Source organism: Ranitomeya variabilis, chromosome 3 (genome assembly GCF_051348905.1).
Source record: "Ranitomeya variabilis isolate aRanVar5 chromosome 3, aRanVar5.hap1, whole genome shotgun sequence".
Lineage (NCBI taxonomy): Eukaryota > Metazoa > Chordata > Amphibia > Anura > Dendrobatidae > Ranitomeya > Ranitomeya variabilis.
In genome coordinates, this window is record NC_135234.1 from 575,440,930 (window position 1) to 575,464,934 (window position 24,005).

A 24,005-nucleotide genomic window follows, 5' to 3' on the forward strand; every position below is an offset into this window, starting at 1 on the left:
GATCTGACAAGGTTTAGTAGCACTTGTTTACATGTAAAAGAAGAAAACGCTATCAATTCAATAACGCCAGTGATAACAGAAAGTCGACTTCTGACGAGGTAACTTCTTCAATTTTCTAAGGGATCACCGCCAATAGCATTCTTGTTTCTTACAATTAAAGGGACACACAATTTTGTTAAATCTTTGATGGGCCATTTCAGAAGGCAACTCCAGTTAAAATGCATAATCCAGGATTCCAAGATCTTGTCCTAGTTTTACACTTGTTTTGTAACTTTAGACTCGATATCTCATGTTCTTTAATGGGTGAAATTGCAAAGTGTAATGGTAAATAGATTTGCAATTTACTTCCTATTATAAATCCTCATTAATGGAAAGATATTTAATACTACGTACTGCCCCCTGCTAGTTATCGTCACAGTTTATCAGTGGCGGGCAGTATTCCTAGGAAAGGTGGGCAACACTTACAAGCACTTTGCTATAGAGCTGTAAGCGTTACTCTGAAACTGAATGCCGCCACTGTGCTCTTCCATTGTGTTCATATATAAATGGTAGATCCACAACAGAAAAACTGAAAATGTAGGAACCAGCTACTTTAACTATACGAGTTACGTTACACTTTTATGGTGAACCTGAGGGTAGATTTAAAGGGAACCTGTCACCCCCAAAATGGAAGTTGAGCTAAGCCCACCGCCATCAGGGGCTTATCTACAGCATTCTGTAATGCTGTAGATAAGCCCCCCGAAGTATCCTGAAAGATGAGAAAAAGAGGTTAGATTATACTCACCTGGGCGGGCGGTCCGATGGGCATCGAGGACCAGTCCGGCGCCTCCCATCTTCTTACGATGACGTCCTCTTCTTGTCTTCATGCTGCGGCTCCAGTACAGGCGTACTTTGTCTGCCCTGTTGAGGGCAGAGCAAAGTACTGCAGTGTACAGGCGCCGGGAAAGGTCAGAGGCCCACCGCCTGTACACTGCAGTACTTTGCTCTGCCCTCAACAGGGCAAAGTACGCCTGTGCCGGAGCCGCAGCGTGAAGACAAGAAGAGGACGTCATCTGATGAAGATAGGAGGCGCCGGACTGGACCGCGACACCCATCGGACTGGACTGTGACCGCCCCTGGGTGAGTATAATCTAACCTCTTTTTCTCATCTTTTAAGATACATCGGGGGCTTATCTACAGCATTACAGAATGCTGTAGATAAGCCCCTGATGCTGGTGGGCTTAGTTCACCTTCGATTTTGGGGGTGACAGGTTCCCTTTAAATGGCTTGTCAGGGCCTGTTATATTGATGGACTATCCTTAGAATAGGTCATCAATAACTAATCTACCAAACACTCCTGCCGATCAGCTGTTCCCGATGCTGATGGCGGCCGAATGTGCTGAGTTGCGGAGCTGCACAACACAGCTCCATCACCGGAATAGTGGCCGCAGCCAGGTACTGCACATTCGACCCCTATTCGAATCACCTGTGATGGAGCTATGCAGTTATGCAACTCAGCAGGCACTGGAAGGAGGTGACTGATGGATATGCCAGGTGTCGGATCAGATATTGATGACCAATCCTAAGGATAGGCCATTAATATAAAAGTCTTGAACAAACCCTTTACAGTATTTGTACTTCATTAACTCAAAATTTTTACCTAAAATTCATTTAAATCAACATATATCTAAAGTAGCATTTACCTAATTTATAGCATGGAAACAACCTCAATTTTTCCCAAAATAATTAAGAGACTATTGAAAGTTCAATCATATTCCTAACATCATTAAATAGAATATTTATGTGGTATATGTAAAAGGTCGCTGTACTTTCAGAATATATAATCTCCATTGACAATGTGATAACCCACAAAGCACTGTATTTCAAACTGAAGTTGTCTCAACCCTGAGTAGCCACTCTAGTATACACCCCATATACCTTGCTGTCCACTGCCTGTTGTCAAATCCGTTCCTAGCAGTGAAGATACTGAGACTGATTCCAAAAAGTAGCGATGGATCTTTCACATTTTGCCTTTGCATAACAGAGGCACACTTTTGGTCCAGAGCAGGCAATACAGGACGGAAAATGAGGTAACGGAGGAGCCAGCTCCTATGGTGCTGACAGAATTCTGATGATAAAGAATCACTCACTCAAAACAAGTAAATGGCACATTACAAAGCATGAGAATCTCCCTGGACATATTAGATTGGTATGTGGTATTAAAAGCGGTTTTAGTGTACAAGGACATGTACATTTCATCGGTACATACAAAAGCAATGTAATTCTAGTGATAGTGAACCCCCCAATGTATTTTCTCCAATGAACATCAAACTTCTAGTAAGGTTTACCATATAAACCTGAAAAATACCAGTAACTAAATCTTGGGTTTACTATAGGCACCCTTTTAGGTTAGGTATATGAAGTACCATCATTGTTCTTTAAAGGGGTCATTAATATATTTCTTTCTGTCTTACTGTGAACAGTAATATAATCAGAATTATTTTTTACAAATTCCAAAATCGTTTACTAATTTCACACTATAAAGCTTGAAGTGTAGAAGAACAGTGGATTTGGAGACTATTTTTAGGGCAGAAGAAACCTAAGCGCCATACTACACAAGAAGAACCTACAATTCCAGACAGGTACAGCACGTTGTCAGATGTGTTTTATGACCATATGTCCATAGTATGAAGCCCATGAGGTGACCTGTGCATCCACAGCCAGCTTCATCAGGGAACCAGGAACAAGAGGCAAAGGTGATATCTACTGCTACAATCACAGTTTTATCTGATCTCTATCTTCAGCATAATAAACAGCGATGGGAAGATTTCGCAACGTTACTGAAGGCTCCTTCACTAGCTTTTTCGTTTCAGTTTAGTTGTCATTTGAGAACATGTGAAATTCAGTCCTGCAAAATCTATTTTCAGTTACTACATGCATAGCAAGGCTACAACCCCGGCAGATAATATATTGATAATATTAGTGTCTCTGGTAATCAAAGAGTTAAAAGCCGAATCAGATAAAAATGTCATGAGTAAGAAAGTCTTTTTTAAAGATGTTTTGTAAATATCAGCTATGGGATTGCACAACCGATCTATATCTAAAGTTGAGACGGTTACACAATGACTGTTGCTTGATGGAAGATTGTATTGTGCTTCATTTCCATCACATATGACCTCAATCAGAAGAACTCAACAGAGGTGTGAATGGGCAGCACAGGCAAAAATATATTACTGTAAAAAGCATAAAATGTACCTCTTGATGATTGAGAAGTTGCTCCAAATCTGCCGCCATTTGGTTTTTGACACGAAGTAGAGAAGATTTTTCTCTATTTATCTTACTGAAAAACAGGAGAGACCATATAAGCGTTGAATCACAGAAGCGTTGGACCACAGAAGCGTTGGACCATATAACCGTTGGACCATATAAGCGTTGGACCATATAAGCGTTGGACCATATAAGCGTTGGACCATATAAGCGTTGGACCATAGAAGCGTTGGACCATAGAAGCGTTGGACCATAGAAGCGTTGGACCATGGAAGCGTTGGACCATAGAAGAGTTGGACCATATAAGAGTTGGACCATATAAGAGTTGGACCATATAAGCGTTGGACCATAGAAAGGTTGGACTATACAAGCGCTGGACCACACAAGCGTTGGACCATAGAAGAGTAAGACCATAGAAGAGTTGGACCATAAAAGAGTAAGATCATAGAAGAGTAAGACCATAGAAGAGCTGGACCATAGAAGAGCTGGACCATAGAAGAGTTGGCCATATATAAACGTTGGACCATAGAAGCGTTGGCCATAGAAGCGTTGGACCATAGAAGTGTTTCAAGTCTTGTATTTTGAGGATTGCATTAATTTGCATCAATGCATCATAAATAATAGCTGGAAAGAATGCAAACATTTTATCACTTCGCTATCAAGGGTGGGTGATTATTGATATTTCTAATCAATATGAAATAAACTTATTAGTCAGTGATTGCTGAAATTCTGCCATGTTTTGACTTCATCATTTGTATTCTGCTCACTGGTAAAATGAGATAATGACTGAAGGGTAAAGATTGAAGAGATAATACAAAAGAGAAAAATGAAAGACACTCACAAAATGCGGTAAACATTTGTCACTTTCTTGACCTATGAATTGTTGGTTAGTAGAAGTGTGAAAATGTTATTACTAATGCTTTGTCATACGTGTCAGTCTCAAGGCCCACAGGCCGAATCTGGCCCGCCATATTGTTCTATGGGGCCCGTGAGGTCAGGACACACTTCAACACTGCTCTGACCGGCTCTCCCTAAGGAGAAAGTGGATAGCAACTCGCAGTAGTGTTGAAGGGTACACCAGAGCTCAAAATCTAAGATGGCAGGCACCCCTTGTGTTGGCGCCACCCCCTCTACTAAATACTAGCTGGGTGCTATGTCGACAGAGCCAGTGCTTAGCAGAGGGGGCAGTCCCAGCACGGGGGGCTGATGCGATCTTTGAATCTGAGCAGATACAGCTAATAGAAAGGGTGGCGCAAGAATAAGGAGCAGGTGCCATCTTTGTGTGTGAACAGTGCATGCCATGAACACAGTCAGATTGCAAAAACGGTGAAAGCAGTGAATGCAGGCAGCCAGAACGCCGTTCCATCTTCGAATCAGAGCAGACGCACACGGTACTTAGCATAGAAAGCAGTCCATCTTGGACGCTGAGGTCTTAAACAGCTCTCTTAGCCCTACAACCTAGGGACAGCGTTTTAGCCCGCCTACCAGGAACAGAACACTTAGCCCTACTACCCAGGAACAGCACACTTAGTCCTACTACACAGGGACAGCGCTCTAAGACCTATTACAAAGGGATAGCACTTTTAGCCTTACTGCCCAGGGACAGAGCTCTAAGCCCTACTACCCAGGGACAGCGCTCTTAGCCCTACTACCCAGGGACAGCGCTCTTAGCCCTACTCCTCAGGGACAGAACTTTAGCCTTACTTCCCGGGGACAGAGCTCTTAGTCCTATTACTCATGGACAGCGCTCTTAGCCCTATTACAGAGGGATAGCGCTCTTAGCCCTACTACCCAGGGACAGCATTCTTAGCCCTACTACCCAGGGACAGAGCTCTTAGCCCTACTACCAAGGGACAGCGCTCTTAGCCCTACTACCCAGAGACAGTGCTCTTAACCCTACTACCCAGGGACAGCGTGTGCTTAGCCCTACTACCCAGGGACAGCGCTCTTAGTCCTCCCACACAGGGACAGAGCTGTTAGCCTTACTACCCAGGGACAGCGCTTTTAGCCCTACTACCCAGAGTCAGTGCTCTTAACCCTACTACCCAAGGACAGCACTCTTAGCTCTACTACCCAAGGACAGCGTTCTTAGCCCAACTACCCAGATACCCAGAGACCGCACTCTTAACCCTACTACCCAGGGACAGCACTCTTAGTCGTACTACACAGGGACAGCGCTTTTTGCCCTACTACCCAGGGACAGCACTTTTAGCCCTACTACTCAGGGACAGCGCTTTTAGCCCAACTACCCAGGGACATCGCTCTTAGCCCAACTACCCAGGGACATCGCTCTTATCCCTACTACCCAGGGACATCGCTCTTATCCCTACTACCCAGGGACAGCACTCTTATCCCTACTACCCAGGGACATCGCTCTTATCCCTACTACCCAGGGACAGCGCTCTAAGCCCTACTACCCAGGGACAGTGCTTTGAGAGCTGTAGGTGGTCCTACATAGTGAATGCAGCCAATAACTGAGACCAGCATCTCAGCTCATCTCAGGCAGTGAAGTTATTGGCTACTGAGCTGTCGATGTGACATTAGCGCTACAGACTATCACATAGAGCTTGAGCAGTGGCAGAGACTAGGTGCTGGACCCGGGGAAGGTGAGCTAAGCAGAGATTGTTTTCCGAAACTGGAAACCCGCTATAAACCATATAGGGTTATAAATGAATGACAGAAGGTTATACTGATTTTTTCCCTCACAAAATTACGGTGTATTTCAGTCTGCTCAGCTACTATTGCTCTGTAACATTGCCTACTGATTAGACACCATGATCAACATGTCAGGTTCTCTAGAAAGCAGTAAGTGTAACACTGTAGAAAAACAAAAACAAAAAACATCTTATATCAAAATTTTTATTCTATAATCCTAAGTAGAGTTTTTTTCCACAAGGTGCTAACGTGTACTTTTACATGCGCAAGCCAAGTAGAGATGAGTGACTCGTATAAAAAGAAAACGAACAGACATTCTATGACTAAAAGTAGCAAACTCAAGTTTCTGTTTCTGGGAAAGACAATTTCCTACCTTGTCAGGTAAAAATAACAATGCTTGTTTGGCTGTCATGGCAACAGCTATTTGTTGTGCCATATATTTCCTCAGGTGCTGAGATTTCTGACGTATCTCTCATATGAAGACACGAAAAGCTAAAATCACAGAATAATCTGTAGAGAGAGCCATCTACGCAACACCTGAACTCCAGATCTGGAGGAACAATAAAAAGTGCAAACGTAAAGGGGGAAAAAAAAAAAGTGGTGACAAATACGTGTAGTCTTTCTTTTACGTTTTTAGCAAATTTGTATTCCAGTGATGCAAGAAAACAAGACATTGTGAGTACAGTGGACAAATACAACCCCTGGCAAAAATTATGGAATCACCAACCTTGGAGGATGTTCATTCAGTTGTTTAGTTTTGTAGAAAAAAAAGCAGATCACAGACATGGCACAAAACTAAAGTCATTTCAAATGGCAACTTTCTGGCTTTAAGAAAAACTAAAAGAAATCAAGAACAAAAAATGTGGTAGTCAGTAATGGTTACTTTTTTAACCAAGCATAGGGGAAAAATTATGAAATCACTCAATTCTGAGGAAAAAATTATGGAATCACCCTGTAAATTTTCATTCCCAAAACTACCACCTGCATCAAATAGATCTGCTTGTTAGTCTGCATCTAAAAAGGAGTGATCACACCTTGGAGAGCTGTTACACCTCGTGGACTGACATGAATAATGGCTCCAACATGAGAGATGTCAATTGAAACAAAGGAGAGGATTATCAAGATCTTAAAAGAGGGTAAATCATCATGCAATGTTGCAAAAGATGTTGGTTTTCACAGTCAGCTGTGTCTAAAATCTGGACCAAATACAAACAACATGGGAAGGTTGTTAAAGGCAAACATACTGGTACACCAAGGAAGACATCAAAGCGTCAAGACTGGAAACTTAAAGCACTATGTCTCCGAAACAGGAAATGCACAACAAAACAAATGAGGATCGAATGGGTGGAAACTGGAGTCAACATCTGTGACCGAACTGTAAGAAACTGCCTAAAGGAAACGCTAAGCTAAACGAAAGCCATCATTAACACCTAAACAGAAAAAAAACAAGGTTACAATGGGCTAAGGAAAAGCAATAGTGGACTGTGGATGACTGGATGAAAGTCATATTCAGTGTTGAATCGCGAATCTGCATTGGGCAAGGCTTTTTGGAAGTGCATTGAACTGCAAGGTGGATTGCTGCTGAGGGGAAGAAAAAAAAATTCTCTTTAAATCTCCAGCTTAGCGAGTGTGAACGAGCTGAGTGTGACCTGAGCGTAGGTGTGAACGGCGGTAAGTGTGACTTGTGATTTAGTGACTTTGGATTCAGGGAGTTTCCAAGGGAGGAATTACTGAATTGCTGTCTGTATTTTATTGATACTTTGCAAGTTCCATTAGAAAATGTGCTCCACTATTGTTAATGCCATCCAGTGCACATCTTGCCACATGTATGCAATCCTTGATCAGCCGGTCGAGGGTGCATACTGCTGTGTGAGATGTGAGCACGTTGAGCATTTGGAAGCCCAGATTCTAAATCTAAATGTGCAGCTGGCAACACTGAGATCCATAGACAATATGGAAAGGAGTCTTCTGCTCACTGAGCAGACGCTCAATGGGATAGATGGGGGGGGGGGATGGTAGGATGGAGCTGCAGGACAGTGAGGCAGTAAGCTGGGAGACAGTTATAAGGCCGGGTAGAGGAAAGAGTGCCAGGGAGGCTAGTCCTGATTTGGCACACCCCAATAAGTATGCTAAGTTGGCAGATGAGGGGGGTGCCAGTACAGGGGTAGCACTGCTGCAGCCAGGCATGTCCTATGAAAGCCAGAGGAGTGACTGCTACAGTAAGGAGGGAAATAGGAGAGCAGGGCAGGCCAGACAGGTGCTGGTAGTGGGGGACTCAATTATTAGGGGAACAGATAGGACAATCTGTCACAAAGACAGGGATCGTCGAACGGTGTGCTGCCTACCTGGCGCTCAAGTCCGACACATCGCTGATCGGATTGACAGATTACTGGGAGGGGCTGGTGAGGACCCAGCGGTCATGGTGCACATTGGCACAAATGACAAAGTTAGAGGTAGGTGGAAGGTCCTTAAAAACGATTTCAGGGAATTAGGCTGCAAGCTGAAAGCAAGGACCTCCAACGTGGTATTTTCCGAAATACTGCCTGTACCACGTGCCACGCCAGAGAGGCAACGGGAGATTAGGGAGGTTAATAAGTGGCTCACGAATTGGAGTAGGAAGGAGGGGTTTGGGTTCTTGCAGAACTGGGCTGACTTCTCAGTTAGCTACAGGCTCTACGCTAAGGACGGGCTGCACCTCAATGGGGAAGGTTCAGCTGTGCTGGGGGAGAAAATGGCTAGAAGGTTGGAGGAGTGTTTAAACTATGGATTGGGGGGAGGGTATTCATTTTATAGGAGGGGAAGATAATGCAGATAGAGACCTGGGCACAAAAAAGGAAGTTGGGGGTGGCGGTGGCATGGGGGGTGGGGTTAGAACAATTAATAATTTAAGAAAGAATAGAGGTACAGAGAGATACATAAAGTGCATGTATACTAATGCCAGAAGCCTCGCCAACAAAATGGACGAATTAGAACTAATGTTGTTGGAACATAATTATGACATGGTGGGGATACCTGAAACATGGCTGGATGAGAGCCATGACTGGGCTGAACTTGCAGGGCTATAGCCTGTTCAGAAATGACCGAACAGATAAGCGAGGGGGAGGTGTGTGTCTGTATGTAAAATCGTCCTTAAAACCCATCCTGCGTGATAATATAGGTGAATCTAATGAAAATGTAGAGTCCCTGTGGGTGGAGATAAGGGGAGGGGAAAAATAATAAACTACTGATAGGGGTTTGTTATCAGTCTCCAAAAATAATGGAAGCAATGGAGAATATCCTCGTAAAGCAAATAGATGAAGCTGCGACTCAAGGAGAAGTCATTATTATGGGGGACTTCAACTACCCTGAAATAGATTGGGGAACAGAAACCTGCAGTTCCAGCAAAGGTAATCGGTTTTTGACAACTATGAGAGACAATTACCTTTCACAACTGGTTCAGGACCCAACAAGAAGGGGGGCACTGCTAGACCTAATATTAACCAACAGGCCAGACCGCATATCAAATATAAGGGTTGGGGGTCACTTGGGGAATAGTGATCACAAATTAATAAGTTTTCGTGTATCCTTTAATAAGATGTGTAGTAGAGGGGTTACAAAGACACTAAACTTCAGGAGGGCAAATTTCCAACGGATGAGAAATAATCTTGGTGCAATTAAACTGGGACGATATCCTGAGACATAAAAATACACAAAGAAAATGGGAGACGTTTATTAGCATCCTGGATAGGACCTGTGCACAGTATATACCGTATGGGAATAAACATACTAGAAATAGGAGGAAATCAATATGGCTAAATAGAGCTGTAAGGGGCGCAATAAGTGACAAAAAGAAAGCATTTAGAGAATTAAAGGAAGTGGGTAGTGATGAGGCATTAAATAAATACAGAAAATTAAATAAATTATGAAAAAAGCAAATCAAGGCAGCAAAAAGTGAGACAGAGAGACTCATTGCCAGAGAGAGTAAAAATAATCCCAAAATATTCTTTAACTATATAAATAGTAAGAAACTAAAAAATGACAGTGTTGGCCCCCTTAAAAATAGTCTGGGTGAAATGGTGGATGAGGATGAGGAAAAAGCCAATATGCTAAATGACTTTTTTTCATCAGTATTTAAACAAGAAAATCCCATGGCAGACAATATGATCAGTGATAACAAAAATTCCCCATTAAGTGTCACCTGCTTAACCCAGCAGGAAGTACGGCAGCGTCTAAAAATCACTAAAATTGACAAATCTCCGGGCCCGGATGGGATACACCCCCGAGTACTGCAGGAATTAAGTACAGTCATTGATAGGCCATTATTTGTAATCTTTAAAGACTCCATAATAACAGGGTCTGTACCACAGGACTGGCGTATAGCAAATGTGGTGCCAATATTCAAAAAGGGGACAAAAACTGAACTCGGAAATTATAGGCCAGTAATCTTAACCTCTACTGTGGGTAAAATCCTGGAGGGCATTCTAAGGGATGCTATACTGGAGTATCTGAAGAGGAATAACCTCATGACCCAATACCAACATGGGTTTACTAGGGACAGTTCCTGTCAGACTAATCTGATCAGCTTCTATGAAGAGGTAAGTTCTGGACTGGACCAAGGGAACCCAGTAGATGTAGTGTATATGGACTTTTCAAAAGCTTTTGATACGGTGCCACACAAAAGGTTGTTACATAAAATGAGAATAATGGGGATAGGGGAAAATATGTGTAAGTGGGTTAAGAGCTGGCTCAGGGATAGGAAACAAAGGGTGGTTATTAATGGAGCACACTCGGACTGGGTCGCGGTTAGCAGTGGGGTACCACAGCGGTCAGTATTGGGCCCTCTTCTTTTTAACATATTTATTAATGACCTTGTAGGGGGCTTACAGAGCAGAATTCCAATATTTGCAGATGACACTAAACTCTGCAGGGTAATCAATACAGAGGAGGACAATTTTATATTACAGGATGATTTATGTAAACTAGAAGCTTGGGCTGATAAATGGCAAATGAGCTTTAATGGGGATAAATGTAAGGTCATGCACTTGGGTAGAAGTAATAAGATGTAAAACTATGTGCTTAATTCTAAAACACTGGGCAAAACCGTCAATGAAAAAGACCTGGGAGTATGGGTGGATGACAAACTCACATTTAGTGGCCAGTGTCAGGCAGCTGCTACAAAGGCAAATAAAATAATGGGATGCATTAAAAGAGGCATAGATGCTCATGAGGAGAACATAATTTTACCTCTATACAAGTCACTAGTTCGACCACACTTAGAATACTGTGCACAGTTCTGGTCTCCGGTGTATAAGAAAGACATAGCTGAACTAGAGCGAGTGCAGAGAAGAGCGACCAAGGTTATTAGAGGACTAGGGGGTCTGCAATACCAAGATAGATTATTACACTTGGGGCTGTTTAGTTTGGAAAAACGAAGACTAAGGGGTGATCTTATGTTAATGTATAAATATATGAGGGGACAGTACAAAGACCTTTCTGATGATCTTTTTAATCATAGACCTGAGACAGGGACAAGGGGGCATCCTCTACGTCTGGAGGAAAGAAGGTTTAACCCCTTTCTGCCAGCTGACGGAATGGTACATCAGATGGCAGAACCCCCGCTTTGAGGTGGGCTCCGGCGGTGAGCCTACCTCAAAGCCACGACATGTCAGCTGTTTTGTACAGCTGACATGTGCGCGCAATCGCGATCCGCCCGCGCCCATTAACTAGTTAAATGCCGCTGTCAAGCCCTGACAGTGGTATTTAACTAGCGCTCCTGGCCTCGCAGCCGGAGATGCTCGCACCGCTGACCCCCGTCACATGATCGGGGGTCATCGGTGCATTGCCATAACAACCAGAGGTCTCCTTGAGACCTCTATGGTTGTTGATGGCAACGTGCTTTGAGCGCCACCCTGTGGTCGGCGTTCAAAGCAACCCTGCATTTCTGCTACATAAAGGTAATCTGTGCTTCACCTCTATGTAGCAGAGGCGATTGAGTTGTGCATGCTTCTAGCCTCCTATTGAAGCATGACAAAATAAAAAAAAAAGTGCTTAACCCCTTACTGACCTCGGACGGGATAGTACGTCCGAGGTCAGCTCCCCTGCTTTGATGCAGGGCTCCGCGGTGAGCCCGCATCAAAGACGGGACATGTCAGCTGTTTTGAACAGCTGACATGTGCTCGCAATAGCGGCGGGTGAAATCGCGATTCACCCGCCGCTATTAACTAGTTAAATGCCGCTGTCAAACGCAGACAGCGGCATTTAACTACCGCATCCGGCCGGGCGGCCGGATATCAGCGGATCTCCGACCCCCGTCACATGATTGGAGGTCGGCGATGCTTCTCCATTGCAAACAAAAAAGGTCCTTGAGACCTCTATGGTTACAGATCCCAGGCAGCTGTGAGCGCCACCCTGTGGTCGGCGCTCACAGCACACCTGATTTTCTGCTACATAGCAGCGAACAGCAGTTCGCTGCTATGTAGCAGAGGTGATCGCGTTGTGCCTGCTTCTAGCCTCCCATGGAGGCTATTGAAGCATGGCAAAAGTAAAAAAAAAAAGTTAAAAAAAATGTGAAAAAAATAAAAAAAAATAAAAGTTTAAATCACCTCCCTTTCGCCCCAATCAAAATAAATCAATAAAAAAAAAATTCAAACCTACACATATTTGGTATCGCCACGTTCAGAATCGCCCGATCTATCAATAAAAAAAAGCATTAACCTGATCGCTAAACGGCGTAACGAGAAAAAAAATCGAAATGCCAGAATTACGTTTTATTGGTCGCCGCGACATTGCATTAAAATGCAATAACGGGCGATCAAAAGAACGTATCTGCACCGAATTGGAATCATTAAAAACGCCAGCTCGGCACGCAAAAAATAAGCCCTCAACCGACCCCAGATCATGAAAAATGGAGACGCTACGAGTATTGGAAAATGGCGCAATTTTTTTTTTTTTTTTTAGCAAAGTTTGGAATTTTTTTTCACCACTTAGGTAAAAAATAACCTAGCCATGTTAGGTGTCTATGAACTCGTAGTGACCTGGAGAATCATAATGGCAGGTCAGTTTTAGCATTTAGTGAACCTAGCAAAAAAGCCAAGCAAAAAACAAGTGTGGGATTGCACTTTTTTTGCAATTTCACTGCACTTGGAATTATTTTCCCGTTTTCTAGTACACGACATGGTAAAACCAATGATGTCGTTCAAAAGTACAACTCGTCCCGCAAAAAATAAGCCCTCAAATGGCCAAATTGACGGAAAAATAAAAAAGTTATGGCTCTGGGAAGGAGGGGAGTGAAAAACGAACACGGAAAAACGAAAAATCCCAAGGTCATGAAGGGGTTAAAAATATAAAAAAAATAAAAAATATATAAAAGTTCAAATCACCCCCCTTTTGCCCCAATCAAAATAAAACAATAAAAAAAAAAAATCAAACCTACACATATTTGGTATCGCCGCGTTCAGAATCGCCCGATCTATAAAAACAACAAAGTATTAACCTGATTGCTAAATGGCACAGCGATAAAAAAATCAAAACACCAAAATTACGTTTTTTTGGTCGCCGCAACATTGCATTAAAAATCTGCACCAAAATGGTATCATTAAAAACGCCAGCTCGGCACGCAAAAAATAATCCCTCACCCGACCCCAGATCACGAAAATTGCGCAATTTTTTTTTCTAGCAAACTTGGAATTTTTTTTTATTACTTAGATAAAAGAGAACCTAGACATGTTTGGTGTCTATGAACTCGTAATGGCCTGGAGAATAATAATGGCATGGTAGTTTTAGCATTTAGTGAACCTAGCAAAAAAGCCAAACAAAAAACAAGTGTGAGATTGCACTTTTTTTGCAATTTCATCGCACTTGGAACTGTTTTCCCGTTTTCTGTTACACGACATGGTAAAACCAATGGTATCGTTCAAAAGTACAACTCGTCCCGCAAAAAATAAGCCCTCACATGGCCATATTGACGGAAAAATAAAAAAGTAATGGCTCTGGAAAAAAGGGGAGCGAAAAACGAAAATGAAAAAAGCTCCGGGGGTGAAGGGGTCAAGCATAATAACAGACGCGGATTCTTTACTGTGAGAGCAGTGAGACTATGGAACTCTCTGCCGTATGATGTTGTAATGAGTGATTCATTACTTAAATTTAAGAGGGGACTGGATGCCTTTCTGGAAAAATATAATGTTATAGGTTATATACACTAGATTCCTTGATAGGGCGTTGATCCAGGGAACTAGTCTGATTGCCGTATGTGGAGTCGGGAAGGAATTTTTTTTCCCCAATGTGGAGCTTACTCTTTGCCACATGGTTTTTTTTTGCCTTCCTCTGGATCAACATGTTAGGGCATGTTAGGTTAGGCTATGGGTTGAACTAGATGGACTTAAAGTCTTCCTTCAACCTTAATAACTATGTTACTATGATGCTGGAACTTTTGTTTGGTGCCATGCCAATGAGATTTATAAAGATGACTGCCTGAAGAGAACATGCAAATTTCCACAGTCATTGATGATATGGGACTGTATGTCAGGTAAAGGCACTGGGGAGGTGGCTGTCATTACATCTTCAATGAATGCACAAGTTTATGTTGATATTTTGGACACTTTTCTTATCCCATCAATTGTAAGGATGTTTGGGGATGATGAAATCATTTTTCAAGACGATAATACATCCTGCCATAGAGCAAAAACTGTGAAAACATTCCTTGAAAAAAGACCCATAAGGTCAATGTCATGGCCTGCAAATAGTCCGGATCTCAATCCAATTGAAAATCTTTGGTGGAAGTTGAAGAAAATGGTCCATGACAAGGCTCCAACCTGCAAAGCTGATCTGGCAGCAGCAATCAGAGAAAGTTGGAGCCAGATTGATGAAGAGTCCTGTTTGACACTCATTAAGTCCATGCCTCAGAGACTGCAAGCTGTTATAAAAGCCAGAGGTGGTGCAACAAAATACTAGTGATGTTTTGGATTTTTTTTTGTCTTTCATGATTCCATAATTTTTTCCTCAGAACTGAGTGATTCCATAATTTTTCCCCTATGCTTGGTTAAAAAAGTAACCATTACTGACTACCACATTTTTTGTTCTTGATTTCTTTTAGTGTTTCTTAAAGCCAGAAAGTTGCCATTTGAAATGACTTTAGTTTTGTACCGTGTCTGTGATCTGCTTTTTTTCTACAAAATTAAACTGAATGAACATCCTCCAAGGCTGGTAATTCCATAATTTTTGCCAGGGGTTGTATATAATTATGATGTGACCTATACGGTAAACATCATTTATAGGGAATATGTCAGCAGGTTTTGCTATGTAATATGAGAGCATCAAGAAGTAGGGACAGAGATCCTGATTCCAGTCATATGTCACTTACTAGGCTGTTTTGCTATTTTAATACAAATCAGTTGTATCGGGAGGTTATCAGTACAGGACCAGGTGTCTTGTGCCTCCTAGTCAACTGCTCGGTGTAGCCTCGCCCCATCACCGATTAGCAGCTTTCTGTCAATGGACAGTGTATACAGAAAGCTGCCAATCAGAGATGTGGGTGGGGTTATACAGGCATCAGAATTACTAGAGCTACAGCAGAGAAAATTGTGATTGTTTCAAAATGACAACATAAAGACCAGAAAGAAAAACATCGCTGGAATCTAAACATGCTGCTCTAGAACCCAATATGAAATAATGAGTATATGGAATGTACTACATAAGATTTAGAAACTTGTCCAGGAGAAGGAGGCACTTTGTTTTGTGTGTGCTCAAGTGTTTTTTGTTTTCCACTTTGTGTGTTTACTGTAACGATTCCAGATATTTTCGGTCAATTCATCAGTTAGGACTTTTTAAAAAGTCTCAAAATTTGGCACAACTCCACTCCGATTTCCCCTGGTATATTTTTGAACACCAATACATTTTTTAATCATTTTGCGAAACGTGTGACTTTTGGAGTCAAAAGACACAAAAACAGTAAAAACCGAAAAAAAAAAAAAGATTATTTCTGACATTGACAAACTCATTAATGGCTTACGACAATTTGAAGAATTTGGAGCCAAAAACGTCAGCTATTCCACAAGACAAAAAAGGGACTTAAAAAAACCCTTACAAGTGATGAATCAAGACATTGACGAAAATACAGCAAATTGCACCAACTCCTACACATATGAATCTCTATAGTCTCTCATTGTCCTTGCTTGTGCTTACAAGCTCTTCTGTGAATGTTCTGTTTTTATGAAAAGCATTTGTGGAAGGTGTCGGCGAAGTAATTTCACCTCTGTAATGTCAGACCTGAAGGCAGTTATGCCATTACATGGGCTGTCAGCATATTCTCTCTAGAATGGAAATAATAAAGAAACGTTCATGAAGTCTGACTAATATATGAACTTGGTCCCATTTCTCAGCTGGCTCGAGCTGCACCTCTGTAATCCTAATAAGAAGGCTGCAATCTCACTTGGCCCAGACATAAGAAACACCCTGATGTAAAACAATCAACAAGCCCCAAGATTTCACACCATCACGGCCCGTTTGAACATTTTTTAAAGGGAGTTTGTCACAAGATTACCATTTCTCCTCCTCGTGAATTGCCCAATTTTGACCTTAATGACCGAGCTCCAATTTTCTGACATGTGTCACTTTCTGTCGTAATAACTATGGAATGACTCAACATATCCCAGTGATTGTGGTAGTGTTTTTCAGGACGGCTCTAATGCTGAGCTGGCTGTCAGTCAGTGCCCCTATGACTGAAAGCCTCAGGTTGCCGAGAAGAATAAAGTTCATTGCCTCCTGGTAGTTGGGTTCTGGGCAGCATCAGAACGCTATTAACCCCATATCTGCAGGTTAATAGCATTTGGCTCCCATTAAGATATATATATATATATATATATATATATATATATATTTTATAAAAAGGCAAAATCTGAAATTTCACTTTTTTTTTTTAATTAGCAATTTTCAAACATTCAATGCTTATTCCCTTAAATCAGATAACAAAATGTTAGAAAACAATATTTCCTATATTTCTACGTTACATCAGTGTCATTTCCAAACATCCTTTTATTTAGTTAGCATTTTAGAAGGGTTACAATTAGGCAATAATTTATTTCAAGGAAATTTACAATTCAGTTTTGGAGTAACACTGAGGGGCCTATAGCATTTGAAAACAAACAAACAAACAAAAACATAAAATGAATTCCAGTTTAAAAAGTGCACCCCTCAAATTATTCAAAGCTATTATCAGGAAATGTGTTAACCCTTTAGATTCTACACATCAATTACTGTAAAATAGAATGAAAAATTACACTTTTTCCAGAATATTTCGATTTTGGCACAAGTATGTCATTTTCACAATGTGCAATTGGAGAAAATGGACCCCATCATTTGTTAAGCAATTTCTCTTACAATATGTTGTCGGACACTACTGTTTGGCCACATGGCAGGACTCACTTGGCTTGTAGAATATAGATTTCGGTGGAATAATGTCCGGGTTTCATTTACACAGCCCATTAGGTACCAGAACAGCAAAATACTTTCCCATTCTAAATACTAGATCCCTCAATGAATCTATGGGTGCACTGACTATTTTAGCACCACAAGTGTTTTCCAGAAAAGGTATGCAATGGATGTTGCAGAGTGAAAATTGCAAATGTGCCCGCTGATTGTCAAAACACTTCAACCAGATTTTTGCTTCTGGAGACATGAGCGGACATTAATGTGGAAAACCCTGAATTTCCCATGGATAGATGATGGACCCGAGTGTGGGTTTGTTTTATCGTGGGATGATTTGACGCTTTTAACCCCTTCATAATCGGAGGTATTTTCGCATTTTGTTTCCTTTCTTCCCAGAGCCATAACTTTTTTATTTTTCGGTCAATATGGCCATGTGAGGGCTTGTTTTTTTTGCGGGACGAGTTGAACTTTTGAAAGATACCATTGGTTTTAACATATTGTGTACTGGAAAACAAGAAAAAAATTCAAAGTGCGGTGAAATTGCAAAAAAAGTGCAATTCCACAGTTGTTTTTGTTTGGCACTAAATGGTAAACTAACCTGCCACTATGATTCTCCAGGTCATTACAAGTTCATAGACACCCAACATGTCTAGGCTCTTTTTTATCTAATTGGTGAAAAAAACTCCAAACTTTGTTAAAAAAACCCAAAACATTGCGCCATTTTCCGATACCCGTAGCGTCTCCATTTTTCGTGATCTCATGTTCGGTGAGGGTTCATTATTTGCGTGCTGAGCTGACGTTAATTATACCATTTCGGTGCAGATCCAATCTTTTGATCGCCCGTTATTGCATTTAAAAAAAGTAATTCTGGCATTTTTACTTTTTTTCTCACTACGCCGTTTAGCGATCAGGTTAATCCTTTTTTTTTACTGATAGATCTTTTAACCCCTTCACCCCCAAGGGTGGTTTGCACGTTAATGACCAGGCCAATTTTTACAATTCTGACCACTGTCCCTTTATGAGGTTATAACTCTGGAACGCTTCAACGGATCTTGGCGATTCTGACATTGTTTTCTCGTGACATATTGTACTTCATGATAGTGGTAAAATTTCTTTGATATTACCTGCGTTTATTTGCAAAAAAAATGGAAATTTTGCGAAAATTTTGAAAATTTTGCAATTTTCCAACTTTGAATTTTTATGCCCTTAAATCACAGAGATATGTCACACAAAATACTTAATAAGTAACATTTCCCACATGTCTACTTTACATCAGCACAATTTTGGAACCAAAATTTTTTTTTGTTAGGGAGTTATAAGGGTTAAAAGTTGACCAGCAATTTCTCATTTTTACAACACCATTTTTTTTAGGGACCACATCTCATTTGAAGTCATTTTGAGGGGTCTATATGATAGAAAATACCCAAGTGTGACACCATTCTAAAAACTGCACCCCTCAAGGTGCTCAAGAAGTTTATTAACCCTTCTGGTGCTTCACAGGAATTTTTGGAATGTTTAAATAAAAATGAACATTTAACTTTTTTTCACAAAAAATTTACTTCAGCTCCAATTTGTTTTATTTTACCAAGGGTAACAGGAGAAAATGGACCCAAAAGTTGTTGTACAATTTGTCCTGAGTACGCCGATACCCCATATGTGGGGGTAAACCACTGTTTGTGCGCATGACCGAGCTCGGAAGCGAAGGAGCGCCATTTGACTTTTCAAAGCAAAATTGACTGGAATTGAGATGGGACGCCATGTTGCGTTTGGGGAGCCCCTGATGTGCCTAAACATTGAAACCCCCCACAAGTGACACCATTTTGGAAAGTAGACCCCCTAAGGAACTTATCTAGAGGTGTGGTGAGCACTTTGACCCACCAAGTGCTTCACAGAAGTTTATAATGCAGAACCGTAAAAATAAAAAATCACATTTTTTCACAAAAATTATTTTTCGCCCCCAATTTTTTATTTTCCCAAGGGTAAGAGAAGAAATTGGACCCCAAAAGTTGTTGTACAATTTGTCCTGAGTACGCTGATACCCCATATGTGGGGGTAAACCACTGTTTGGGCGCATGGGAGAGCTCGGAAGGGAAGTAGCACCGTTTGACTTTTCAATGCAAAATTGACAGGAATTGAGATGGGACGCCATGTTGCGTTTTGAGAGCCACTGATGTGCCTAAACATTGAAACCCCCCACAAGTGACACCATTTTGGAAAGTAGACCCCCTAAGGAACTTATCTAGATGTGTTTTGAGCGCTTTGACCCACCAAGGGCTTCACAGAAGTTGATAATGCAGAGCCGTAAAAATAAAACTAAAATTTTTTCCCACAAAAATTATTTTTCAGCCCCCAGTTTTGTTTTTTCCCGAGGGTAACAGGAGAAATTGGACCCCAAAAGTTGTTGTCCAATTTGTCCTGAGTGCGCTGATACCCCATATGTGGGGGGGAACCACCGTTTGGACGCATGGAAGGGCTCGGAAGTGAAGGAGCGCCATTTGGAATGCAGACTTAGATGGAATGGTCTGCAGGCGTCACATTGCGTTTGCAGAGCCCCTAATGTACCTAAACAGTAGAAACCCCCCACAAGTGACACCATGTTGGAAAGTAGACCCCCTAAGGAACTTATCTAGATGTGTGGTGAGCGCTTTGACCCACCAAGGGCTTCACAGAAGTTTATAATGCAGAGCCGTAAAAATAAAACTAAAATTTTTTCCCACAAAAATTATTTTTCAGCCCCCAGTTTTGTATTTTCCCGAGGGTAACAGGAGAAATTGGACCCCAAAAGTTGTTGTCCAATTTGTCCTGAGTGCGCTGATACCCCATATGTGGGGGGAACCACCGTTTGGATGCATGGGAGGGCTCGGAAGGGAAGGAGCGCCATTTGGAATGCAGACTTAGATGGAATGGTCTGCAGGCGTCACATTGCGTTTGCAGAGCCCCTAATGTACCTAAACAGTAGAAGCCCCGCACAAGTGACCCCATTTTGGAAACTAGACCCCCCAAGGAACTTATCTAGATGTGTTGTAAGAACTTTGAACCCCCAAGTGTTTCACTACAGTTTATAACGCAGAGCCGTGAAAATAAAAAATATTTTTTTTTTCCCACAAAAATTATTTTTTAGTCCCCAGTTTTGTATTTTCCCAGGGGTAACAGGAGAAATTGGACCCCAAAGGTTGTTGTCCTACTTGTCCCGAGTACGCTGCTACCCCATATGTTGGGGTAAACCCCTGTTTGGGCACACGGGAAAGCTCGGAAGGGAAGGAGCACTGTTTTACTTTTTCAACGCAGAATTGGCTGGAATTGAGATCGGACGCCATGTCGCGTTTGGAGAGCCCCTGATGTGCCGAAACAGTGGAAACCCCCCAATTATAACTGAAACCCTAATCCAAACACACCCCTAACCCTAATCCCAACAGTAACCCTAACCACACCTCTAACCCTGACACACCCCTAACCCTAATCCCAACCCTATTCCCAACCGTAAATGTAATCTAAACCCTAACCGTAACTTTAGCCCCAACCCTAACCCTAACTTTAGCCCTAACCCTAAATGTAGCCCTAACCCTAGCTCCAACCCTAGCCCTAATGGGAAAATGGAAATAAATACATTTTTTTTTCCCTAACTAAGGGGGTGATGAAGGGGGGTTTGATTTACTTTTATAGCGAGTTTTTTAGCGGATTTTTATGATTGGCAGCCGTCACACACTGAAAGACGCTTTTCATTGCAAAAAATATTTTTTGCGTTACCACATTTTGAGAGCTATAAATTTTCCATATTTTGGTCCACAGAGTCATGTGAGGTCTTGTTTTTTGCGGGACGAGTTGACGTTTTTATTGGTAACATTTTCGGACATGTGACAGTTTTTGATCGCTTTTTATTCCGATTTTTGTGAGGCAGAATGACCAAAAACCAGCTATTCATGAATTTCTTTTGGGGGAGGCGTTTATACCGTTCCGCGTTTGGTAAAATTGATAAGCAGTTTTATTCTTCGGGTCAGTACGATTACAGTGATACCTCATTTATATTATTTTTTTATGTTCTGGCGCTTTTATATGATAAAAACTATTTTATGGAAAAAATAATTATTTTTGCATCGCTTTATTCTCAGGACTATAACTTTTTTATTTTTTTGCTGATCATGCTGTATGGCGGCTCGTTATTTGCGGGACAAGATGACGCTTTCAGCGGTACCATGGTTATTTATATCTGTCTTTTTGATCGCGTGTTATTCCACTTTTTGTTCGGCGGTATGATAATAAAGCGTTGTTTTTTGCCTCGTTTTTTTTTTTTTTCTTACGGTGTTTACTGAAGGGGTTAACTAGTGGGCCAGTTTTATAGGTCGGGTCGTTACGGACGCGGCGATACTAAATACGTGTACTTTTATTGTTTTTTTTATTTTACTTAGATAAAGAAATGTATTTATGGGAATAATATATATATTTTTTTTCATTATTTTGGAATATTTTTTTTTTTTTTTTACACATTTGGAAATTTTTTTTTTTACTTTTTTACTTTGCCCCGGGGGGGACAATACAGATCGGTGATCTGCCAGTTTGCATAGCACTCTGACAGATCACCGATCTGAGAGAAGTGCAGGCTGCTTCACAGTGCCTGCTCTGAGCAGGCTTCTGTGAAGCCACCTCCCTCCCTGCAGGACCCGGATCCGCGGCCATCTTGGATCCGGGTCTGGAGCAGGCAGGGAGGGAGGTAAGACCCTCGCAGCAACGCGATCACATCGCGTTGCTGCGGGGGGCTCAGGGAAGCCCGCAGGGAGCCCCCTCCCTGCGCGATGCTTCCCTGCACCGCCGGCACATCGCGATCATGTTTGATCGCGGTGTGCCGGGGGTTAATGTGCCGGGGGCGGTCCGTGACCGCTCCTGGCACACAGTGCCGGATGTCAGCTGCGATAGGCAGCTGACACCCGGCCGCGATCGGCCGCGCTCCCCCCGTGAGCGCCGCCGATCGCGCTGGACGTACTATCCCGTCCGTGGTCATGGGGGCCCACCCCACCTCGACGGGATAGTACGTCCGATGTCAGGAAGGGGTTAAAAACTTTTTTTATTTTTTTTTTATTTTGGCATGCTTCAATAGTCTCCATGGGAAACTAGAAGCTGCCACAACCCGATCGGCTCTGCTACGCAATGATCAGATCGCTTGTATGTAGCTGAATTACTCACTCGCTATGAGCGCCGACCACCAGGTGGCGCTCAAAGCCAGCAGTGACAACTATAGAGCTCTGCTGGAGACCTCTGGTTGCCAACCCACCGGTGACCCGCGATCACGTGACGGGGTCACCGATGGGTGTATTTCAGGACGATCGCTGGAAGCTTATGTTAAATGTTGCTGTCAGCGTTTGACAGCGGCATCTAACGGGTTAATAGCCGCAGGTGGATCACAATTCAAACTGCGGCTGCTTCGGGCACGTCAGCTGTTCAAAACAGCTGACATGTTCCGGGAAAGATGTGGGCTCACTGCCGGAGCCCACATCAAAGGAAGGATGTCCGACATCGGCATATTATGATTGATGTCGGAAAGGGGTTAATGGGGCCCTGTTAAATCCAATGACACTATTAGCCTGCAGTTTAGTAGCATATGGAGGTGCCCGGGCACAGTACTGAAACTGCTAGACCTGGGAGAATATGTCATAGAGGCATGCCCGGCACTGACAGGCAGCAGTGCATCACAGCAGAGCCAGCTGCCAGTCAGTGCCAGGGCATGCTTACCACTGCTACTCTCGGGCTATGAGCAGTGACTGTTATTGCAGAAATCAGGGAGAGGTGTCTATACTTTTCATCAGTTATTCTGGAAAAAACAAACACAAGTTTGTGAATTAGGCCTTACATCTGGCTAATAGGCTTCCGTTCATAGCATAGCCGGATAGCATACCTTGGCAACCCATCGGCAGTCCATTATTATGCTACCTTCACTGTATCTAACCACATATATGCTGTGTTATCTAGGGAATTAAATGAATGGGATCAGAGTCATCTCTGATCCTGTCACTAGAAAAAACAAAACAGAAAACGGCTGTATAATACAGCTGGCACCTACACGTGAACAGTACACTGCCTATACTACCTACACTCAAAAGCTGGAGGATGTTTTGATTTCTTAGTGAATAGGATTTAGAAAACTAGGAGATTTCCAAAGATAATTTTTTAAATTTCTTAAAAAGGGAGTGTGATTTTTTTACTTGCCTGTATAAGGTTTTAGTAAGGCCTTGGTCTATCCGTGATAGAAAATATAGCCTTTATAGCCTATGGGGCTGTTCACACGTCCATGTTGTGGATTATCTTTCCATGCAAAAAAACATGCAGACAAGTCAGTTGTATGGTGCTGTTAAAATCACAGCCAGCACAGGGATGGCATCGCTGTACCCTCCATATGCGGTCCGTAATTTACAATGCAATGTATTGGAGAAATTCTGCACTTTATTCATATGTGAAAATCACTGATGAAACATTGATGAATCAGATCCAAAACCTTAATGAGACTCGTACCATTTTTTTTTGTGTACGTGAAAAATAACGGGAGTTTGAATGAGGACTTGAAGTGTCGAAAACTTCAGAGGATGCAGAAAGAACAGCAGAGAATGGTAATGGCTTTGACAACATCTGATTTGCATGTATACTGTTAGACCCATTAGGGAGACTTGTTTTCATATGCATTGTAATGTACAAGAATAACTGTTTTATCTTTATGG

General features: G+C 42.1%; 1 protein-coding gene across 3 annotated transcripts in view; it reads right to left on the minus strand.

The window, feature by feature from the left end:
• The window catches only part of PIBF1 (progesterone immunomodulatory binding factor 1), a 283,033-nt gene that overhangs the window by 37,762 nt on the left and 221,266 nt on the right, over positions 1 to 24,005 (minus strand). For all 3 annotated transcript variants that reach the window (XM_077297253.1, XM_077297252.1, XM_077297251.1), the window contains exon 16: positions 3,235 to 3,319. In XM_077297253.1, coding sequence (XP_077153368.1) covers positions 3,235 to 3,319 — 85 coding nt within the window. The remainder of the gene's footprint in view (positions 1 to 3,234; positions 3,320 to 24,005) is intronic.